At 34.7% G+C, this 10,212-nt stretch overlaps 1 protein-coding gene across 1 annotated transcript; it reads left to right on the forward strand.

Moving 5' to 3' along the window:
- The first annotated feature begins 3,306 nt into the window (after positions 1-3,306).
- On the forward strand, positions 3,307-3,684 carry LOC138338505 (uncharacterized). The gene has a single exon (XM_069289471.1). It carries the CDS (start codon positions 3,307-3,309, stop codon positions 3,682-3,684), a length of 378 nt encoding a protein of 125 aa, XP_069145572.1.
- Positions 3,685-10,212: the final 6,528 nt, after the last annotated feature.

Genomic DNA, 10,212 nt, shown 5'->3' on the forward strand with positions numbered 1-10,212 from the left:
CAATGATAGAGGTTCTAATCCTGAAACTCAAAGAGGGAGATATGTTGATTCACTAAGAGAGAGACCAACTTGTTGTAAGTATGGTAAGAAACATATGGGTTAATCTCTTGTTGGGACTAATAGTTGCTAAGGTTTTGGCAAGGGTGGACATATAGTTAAAGATTGTCCTAATGTGAGAAGCCAAGATAAGGGGAATGGCCAAACTCATCCAAGCATTCCTAATTCTGAAGCTCTAAAAAAGGAATCATTTCTATAAACTCAAGGCTACGAGTGAACAAGAAAACTCTACCGACGTTGTGATGGGCATGTTACAAAATTTATCTATTAATGTCTATGATTTTCTAGACCCAGGTGCTACTTTTTATTTTGCTACACCTTTGGTAGATCAGAAGTTTGATGTACTTCCCGCTGTTTTGATTGAACACTTTTCAGTTTGTACCCCAATGGTATACTCCGTTGTTGCAAAAAGAGTCTATAGGAAATGTCCAGTAATGCTTCCAATAGAGTTACTCTTGTTGATTCGGTAGAACTTGACGTGTTTGATTTTGATATCCTCTTGGGCATAGATTGGCTCCATGATTGTTTTGCTTCCGTAGATTGTAGAACAAGGGTTGTGAAGTTTCAATTAATTAATCAACCAATTCTAGAATGGAAGGGGCAAAATTATATGCCAAGGGTAAAATATTTATTTTTTGGAGGCTTGTAAGATGATAGCCAAGGGTTGTTTATACCATGTGGTGAGGGTTAAGGACCTCGAATGTGAAACTCCTATTGAGACAGTCCCTATTGTGAGGGAATTCCGAAAGGTTTTTCCTAATGTCCTTCCTGTAGTTCCTCTGATTTGGAAATTGACTTTGGCATTGATTTATTACCGGATACAAATCCCATTTCAATTTCACCATATCGGATGGCTCTGGCTGAATTGAAAGAGTTTAAGCTCCAACTCAAATATATATTAGACAAGGGTTTCATTGAACCTAGTATTTCTCCATGGGGTGCTTCGGTCTTGTTTGTTTAGAAGAAGGATGGGTCCTTTTAAATGTGAATTGCTTATCACCAACTCAATAAGGTCACATAAAAAACAAGTATCATCTCCCTAGGTTTGATGATTTATTTTATCAACTCCAAGGTTCTAGATACTTTTCCATGATTGAATTAAGGTAGGGATAGCACAAATTTAGGATGAGAGGTGAATATGTTCCCAAGACAACTTTCCGAACTAGGTATGTCACTATGAATTTCTAATAATGTCTTTTGGGTTAACAAATTCCCTGGCAGCATTTATTGACCTACATAAAAGAGCTTTATGAGATTACCTTGACTCATTTGTGATTGTGTTCATTGATGATATTTTGGTATACTCCAAGAATGAAAATGAGCATGAAAATCTCTTGAGGTTGGCCTTGAAAGTCCTCAAAGAATCAAAACTTTATGACAAATTTAACAAGTGTGAATTTTGGTTGAGGTCAGTTGCTTTTCTTGGCCATATTATATCTAGTGATGGGTAGAGGTTGACCAAAAGAGGACGGTTTCGGTAACACAAATTGGCCTAGACCTTTGACTCCCACATACATAAGAAGTTTCTTGGGTCTAGTCGGCTACTATAGAAGGTTTATTGATGGATATCCGTCCATTTTTTCTCCTTTAACATCTTTAACCCAAAAAAGGTGAAGTTTGAGTGTTTAGAAGATTGTGAAAAATGTTTTCAAGAGTTGAAAGAAAATTTTACCTCTGTTCTAGTGTTGACCTTACTGGAGGGTAATGATGGCTTTGTAATGTATTGTGATGCTTCCCGAGTGGGCTTGGGATGTGTCTGCATGCAGCACGGTAAGGTGATAGATTATTCTTCTAGGCAACTCAAAGTTCATGAGAAGAATTACCCAACTCATGACCTTAAGTTAGCTGCTATGGTTTTCGCCTTGAAAATATGGAGACACTACTTGTATGGTGTGAATATTGATGTATTTACTGACCATAAAAGTCTTCAACATGTGTTTACCCAAAAGGAGTTAAATCTCTGCCAGAGAAGATGGTTAGAATTGTTGAAAGATTATGACATGAGTGTCCTTTTCCACCCTGGCAAGGCCAATGTGGTTGTAGATGCCTTGAGTCGTATGACTATGGGTAGTGTGTCTCATGTTGAAGAACAGAAGAAAGAACTTGTGAAAGATGTTCATAGGTTTGCTCGATTAGGTGAGCGATTAGAAGATTAGCCAAATGGTGGTTTTATGATCCATCATAACTTGGACTCATCATTGGTGGTGGAGGTGAAATCTAAGCAGCATCTTTATCAACTATTGATGGAGTAAAGGGAATCAGTACTTGGTAAAATCATTAATTCATTCTCCCGGAGGGGATGATGTTCTTAGGTACCAAGGCAGATTATGTCTACCGATGTTGAGGATTTGAGAAATCGAATTTTAGAAGAAGATCATGAGATTCTCGGTATTCTATACATACAGATGCCACCAAAATGTATCATGAACATAGAGAGATCTATCGGTGGGATGGTTTAAAAAGGGACATAGTAGAGTTGGTTGGTAGGTGTCAAAACTGCCAACAAGTTAAAGTTTAGCATCACAAACCGGGTGGTTTAACCCAAATCATGGATGTTCATACTTCAAAGTGGGAAGCCATCAATATGGATCTTGTTGTTGGGTTTCCTCGAACCCGAAGGCAAAATTATTCACAATGAGGTATTGTGGATAGGTTCACCAAATTTGCCCATTTTATTCCTGTTAAGTCTACATACACGGCTGAAAATTATGCAACGATCTACATTAATGAGATTGTGAGTTTTAATGGGATTCCTTTGTCCATCATTTCTGATAGACGTGCCCAATTCACTTCTCAATTTTAGAAGGCTTTTCAAAAGGGTTTAGGTACTAAAGTGAAACTTAGTACCCCTTTTCCTCCTCAGAAAGATGATCAAGCGGAACGTACCATTAAGACCATTAAAAACATATTAAGAGCCTGTGTTATTTACTTCAAAGGAACTTCGAATGATCATTTATCTATGATTAAATTCTCTTACAACAATAGCTATAATTCGAGCATCTCCATATCACCTTTTGAAGATCTTTATTGTAGAAGATGTAGGTCTCCAGTTGGATGGTTTGAGGTTGGTGAATCCTCAATCCTTGGTCCATAGATTATCTATGAAGCTATAGAGAAGGTCCGAATCATATATATAGATTGAAGATAGCCTATAGTCGGTATAAGTCTTATGCAGACAATCAAAAAAAGGATTTTGAGTTCGAAATAGGTGATCATGTCTACTTTAAGATTTCACCTATGAAAGGGGTTATGAGATTCGGTAGAAATGGGAAGTTAATTCCCCGATATGTTGGGGCTTATGAGGTTTTACAAGGAACTTGGAAGGTTGACAATGAGTTGAAACTACCTATTGAACTAGCTTCAGTTCATCCTGTGTTTTATGTTTCTATGCTCAAGAAACGCATAGTTGATCCGGTAAGTATTCTACCTATTGAAGGTTTAGGGGTGGATGAGCACCTCTCCTATGAAGAGGTTCTGATTGAGATCTTAGATCGCCAAGTAAATCAGTTGAGAAACAATGCGGTTGCCTCTGTAAAAGTTCTATGGAGGAACCATCTTGTAAAGGGTGCAACATGGGAGACTGAAGCCGACATGAAGTCCCGCTACCCTCATCTATTCACTCCTTAATTTTAGACATTCATATTAATAGAGAAAGTAATGAATAATCATGATATTGACTTTTGCTAGATAGGTGCATGTTTTGGTAAAAGATTGTACCAACTACAGTTTTAAAAAAAATGTCTTCATAATCTATTCTTGCACTTATGTGAAATATGTATGCATGTGTCTTTTTGAGATTTTATTGTTTTGTTGTTGTCTTCAGAAGAATGAAAGCATGGTAACTCTTTGACGCATTTTAGCTTATGATAAGGTTGAGAAGAAAATTCCTCACTATTTATTATGAAATATTGAGCTTTTACATCGTTGTGCATCATTAATTAAGTGTTGTGTGTAATGTCATGGTATGTGTTGAAAGGAGTTGTGAATTACACCTATAAGTTGTGAATCCATATGACTTTATGTTGTTGCTTGGTTAGGCTTCTAGTATTGAGTCTATTCTTACCCTCTAAAATATTTTAGTATCACTCGGGGACGAATGTTCCTAGGGGGGGGGGATAATGTAACACTATGGAAATGACATGACTTAGCCTAGAGAATAATATATTAAATAATGTTTAAAATGATGTTTGAAGACATATATTAACTTAATAAACACAACTGTAAAAGGTTAGATCAAAAAAACGACTAAGACCTTGACATTCGGAATCTAGCTAATTCGTACTAGTTGACATCCCTATGTTTGGTGAAGGTTTTGAAGAGTCAAATAAAGTCCAAAACTTATAAAGAGACCTTGTATAGGTATTATGTAGTACAAAGGGTCCAAACGTCCGGTGACAACACCCCAAGGACCACCCAAAGGGTCCTTGGGGAGGACCAAATCATGGGTGGTCAGGTTGCCTGGCAGACTGCGAGCAGGCAGAATTGGAGGGAAAGCGTGCAACGCGAGCCTGACGCGCAGGTCACGGCCTCACGATTTGAGAGGCATACTCGCGACGGGAGGTTTACATGCACCTCACTTCCTCACATCAAAATTTATTATAAATGATTGGATTTTGCCCCGCGATGCGCAGCTACTTCGCAGAATCGTTAAAATCATATTTTTTGGTAATTTAACTTTTAAAAAGGTTTCATTTAAGTGGAGGGTATTTTGGGTGATTATAGGATGAAAACATATGGATAGTAGGTCAGATTAATACCACTTTTACACATCCAAATTAGATTCAAACGAAAATTCTCTCATCTCTCTCAAGAACGCTCTCTTTTCCAAACTCAATTGAAGAACAAGAAAAGCTGAAGGAAAAAGACGAAGACTTCAAGTTTTAATCCAATTTTAGTGGATTATTCATCAATAAGGTATGGCTTTTTCACTCTTGGTATTCCTTTACATAAGAGGTCCTTTAAAAGATAAGTTTTCAAGAACTTCAATTTTAGTGTTTTTACTCTACAAAACAGATTTTATTCCTAACTCTAGATTTATGATTTTCAATGAAAAGTAAGTGTTGTATGTGGTCTATATCACACGAATTGATGAGTATGTTGTTAGTTATGTTTTAATGTTGTGTGAATCATGTTCTTATCTAGATGATGATTTTGTATGATTGTTTCTTCTACTTGATAATATGAAACGTAGGGGTTGGAACTAAGACTAGAATGAACTCTTAAATGACCCTTTCCTTTACCCTACGTTATGCATTTATCTTGTATATGATTTGAAGAGTTTTTCTTGATTAAGTTACTGAATGTATCACTATGATATGGTTATGAATGTTGTAAGTTGAAACCAAATTCTTGAATAAAGAAATTGGAAGCAAAAGGTAAGTCTTCTAAGTCATGATTACTTTATGGTGGTCATGCAAGCCCATAATTGAAGATAAAATGCTATTGATTATGTATGATGTTGCAAAGTACATATATATCGGGCATTGAACATGCTAAATGTGAGATCATGATACGAATACGAAAATACAAGTTTATGATGTCCTCTTGTATGCTTTACACAAGGTGATGATGTTATGTTAATCTCACATACAAAGGGTTATGATGAAAGGAAATTCTCATCTAATCGTAAAAAGATCATGATCATGTTTATAAAAGGAGTTAATCTCCTATGACCTATGATAAGTTTATGATGAAATATAACTTAAAGGTTAATCATGAAAGGGAAGCTAAGCACCGATGAACTAGATATGAGAGGTGTCCCTTCCCTACTTGCAAGGCAGGTTCACAATGACTCTCATGAGATAGAGGCTGCCATGTAATGTGGAACAATGGATCTATAATACATCTCCTAGTTCTTGAACTATGTTGCCACCATAGGATACTATCTAGTCGACTCTTCTAGAAAGCTATGTCATGTTAGATTCTACTTTGGATGGTAGACCACCTTCTTTCGGTGTGGGGTTTTATGAAACCAGATTCTAAGTTTAGATCACATTGTCTATGTTGGTTAAGGAAGATGTTCCCTCATGTTAAAATTAAATACAAGTAACTAAACGTTGACTAAGCTGACTTGAGGAGTCTACAAAGTAGAGGTATGGGTATGGGACTCTACATGGACATTGCACAGGTTAACTCTAAGGGAAGTCCTAGAAGATTGTTCTTATGAAATATGATAACATGAAAGATATATGTATACGAGACATGATGTTACTCTTTTATGAATTTTGGTTGTTATGATGAATATGTTATTGGGTTATATTGCTATGTAAAGTGATGACTAATTATGTTGTAAGTTATATGAAGTGATGACTAATTACAATTTATATGAAGAAACATTTTACTTACGGTCTCCTATATTATCTAGTTTGTTGTGTGGGGTTATGGGGATTTACATAACCATTGCACTTGTAGGTTGCGGATGAGATCATTTTTAAGTGTTTTGTATGTTATCTTTATATGATCTATTGAATATGAAATGGAACATGACTCCATGATAATATGGCTTTGATTATGATCATACTTTAAGTTGATAAAGTCCTTAACTGGTATATGTTATATGGTATGTGCATTGAAGACTTTCATATGACTTAGCATGTTTTCTAAAGAGATGATAAATGATTCTTTTTCATGGATGTCCTTATATGTTATGTGCATACACCCATTTTTAGTATATGTGGCATAATAACCCCATTACTTTATATTATTACAAATGTAGGGTCTGCCTACTGAAGTTTAAGGAAGTCAATTTGAAAAAGCTTGGAACTCTTTCTCCTAGTCTTGGTAGGTCCTCATGTTCGAGGATGCTATCTTTCATATTCCAGCTTATGAAGACTTAGTAGTTTTGAGAATATCTTATTTCCAATTATGTTTTATTTTGACACTTTTGTATTAAGGCCTATACGGCATATTGATTATATATTGTCTTAGTCCAAATTTGTAGTCTATAGATTGTTTTATATATATGAGACTGATTTTTAAAATCGTATGCCTTTATTAATTTTAAGTATGAAGTCTAAGTATACTTCAAGTAGAATGTAAAGGTTTTAATTTTCCGCAGTTTTTGTTGATCACATGTTGTGACGAATGCAAAGGGATTTCCTGAGTCCTCTGGGAGAACGACGACACCAGTATTATTTGGGGTGTACTCTTCGGGTGTGACAGTACTCACAAATAACTTGTTTAGATAAAACAAAAGATAAGAAGCTAAGTAAAATATGAGAATCAACTTATTGATCTGAAAGTGGTTAAAATGTTGTAACATATAAATATATAGATACATTCACTACTATGATTTGATAACAATAAGTAGTCAATCAAATATCATTCAATGAAATCTTATTGTTGTAATCGTTACAATGTATTTATCCTTGGCAGAATGAGTAGTCAAAGTTATCTTAGGTTCTACGGTTAGAGATGGCTTCAGATTATCATCGCAAATAGACATTGTGCCCTAGAGACGGTAAATGCAATCAAATTACATAGTGGCGGGTCCAAAAATTTTGTATAATAGTTGCTCAACTATTTTTATTTTGGAAAATGATATATATAATGGCTGCTCAATTAATAAATTTCAATGAATTACTAAATTTTGTACATAAAAAATAATATTGTCACAAAAGGCAGTGGGTGCTTCAGCACCCATAAGTCATTTCATAGGTCCGCCAGTGTTATTGCTAAATTATAATATCACAAGGGAACTACAAGAAATTAGAAATTTTGCCAAAATAAACTTCAAGAATATATAATCACCTATAGAAGCGGGAAAAAAGAACATCCAAGCCGAAACTCAATTGGAAAGAATTTAGTAGAAATAGAAAAAAAAGTGGGATCTGGATACGATGAAAATCATTAAGTAGTGTCTATGAAAATATATGAAATTGGGAAAACTAACCTAGAGAGCCTCATCACCCACCCTTCATGTTACACTTTCCATTTGACAAGGCCAACTGCACGGGATCCCAAGACAACTTGCAACAAGATCCTATATCAGTATCATATATTTGTGAAAATGCAAATGTTTTTTGATTCAATAGAAAGTTAGTTAAGAAAATGAATCATCTCACCCTACTTAGACCATATGGGATCCCAAATTGACACAACATTATTCATCAATCACCAACTTTAGCAGCAAAAAGTTTGTTTCTGACTTTAAGAGCAACTATTGCAGTACAGCCAGGATGCCAATATTTCTGAACTACTCACTTTCATTCCTAAGAAGAATCAAATTGTGTCCTGAATAAAACATTTGTCTTTAGGAATGCTTTACTATTTAAAATCGCATTAGAGGGACAACAAATTCATAATCATCCAAGAGTTTAGTACCTTGACTCTTTAAAAACTTCTTGGTCATTCACAAACAAAAAATCACGAGATAAGCTTGTAAACCTACAAATTGACCATGATTCTTCAAAAATCTTGGTAAAGCTCTGGAAAAAACTTTGCAGCTATTGAACCTATAGGCACACTTGTTAATACGACCATATTCTAGTTAAAAATGTTTATCATAAGTTTCACTTACGAGAAATAAAATTGCTTCATGGTGACTGATATCTCCTTTGTGTGCTTAACAATAATGTACAATCAATTAGATAAGAAAATTAACTTAAAAATCATTGTTATAAGAATACCACATTATTCAATTATCTTTTAATTTTTTTATGAGAACAAAATTATTCAATATTAAAGAGACTGGAGAGATTAAATGTGAAGTAGATATGTAGTCATTGATTGTACAAGTTTGCACTGACATCAAAGAACACAATATTCCTATTAGCATACCAATCGTTCCTTTCAATGCCATCAAATCTATGAGGGAAATGAACATAACAAAATGTATTCCCAAGCATTGGATCAGTCATGAAACACATAGCTTCTCTAATATTTTTGTTGTTTTTAACATAGTAATCACAGTCCAAATTTAGCATATAAGGAGAATTAGTGAGCACAACAGAAACCCTCAGCTGTCAAATAGATATTAAGCTCATAAGCAGAAATATCATGTGTCTAAAGAGCAAAAGTAAAACTTTATGCATTCAAACTAGAGGATTCATTGCACCAACCTTCTTGTGATAGTTGAATCCATGTATTTTTTCTCGGGATACATATATTAGTCGAGATAATTTTTATCATCAGTAACTTTTCCCCCATTGTGACCTAAGAAGATCTAGAAATGATATCAATAAGAATAAATTACTACAACTAGAATGAATACAATAGAAAATATTAGTAATGACATCCAAATTTCATCACCTGAATCAATGTAGGATGATCTCTAACATTATTCCCAGGACAAAGATTCCCATCCTTCACGTTCAACCTCACTCGGGAATATTTTGCACTTTAGCAACCAGAGCATTTATGCGTACTTTAAATTTCACATAATCTCTCTGCAATATAACGTAAACTTTATTAAAAAGAAACTAAAATACAATATTATTTTTACTTAAGGCCCTGGAAATATTTAGGGATGTCATGAAGGTGATGGCTCACCTTTAACGCTCGTCGCTCTTAAATAATTGAAGTCAAAATCCTGCCTTGGAGATAGTCCATATTTTGAGTGAAGTAGGAATCATGAGCCCGAGGCTCAATATTACATTTCTTACTGAATGGAATTCATTTCTTTGCAAAAGTAGTTGTTTATGATAATGCTTCAAAGGTCAACATAGCTGCCCCATAATTTAATACATAGCATGTCACCTTGTCGACAGGGTATTCCATCACTAAAACAGACAAAACCATTTTTGTTGTCACCAGAGGAGGTTCTTTAAATGCATCTACTGTACTCACAAATACATCCACTACAGAAAGTTGAAAAGGTTGACCTTTTTTTCAATATCTAAAAGACATAAATTACTTTTGATAGTATTAGTAAAGAGAATGTGAACATTCTAGAGGACTAAAATTGACAAAACACAGTACGTGAGAGACAATCGATCAAGGTAAGTTTCCCTGTCAATGGGAAGCCACTTAGAAAATTGATAAAGAATCCATGAGACAGCAAACCAAATTTCACATATTACATAGACTAGCCATAATCCATACGCATCGTTAACAGGATGAGTGACTCTATAATGAAAGAAAAAACCCAAGAATAACTAGACAAATCATGATGATGATTCTATAAGGATTAATTTTGTAAGATGGAATTGGTAATCT

Source organism: Solanum lycopersicum, chromosome 9, assembly GCF_036512215.1.
Source record: "Solanum lycopersicum chromosome 9, SLM_r2.1".
Lineage (NCBI taxonomy): Eukaryota > Viridiplantae > Streptophyta > Magnoliopsida > Solanales > Solanaceae > Solanum > Solanum lycopersicum.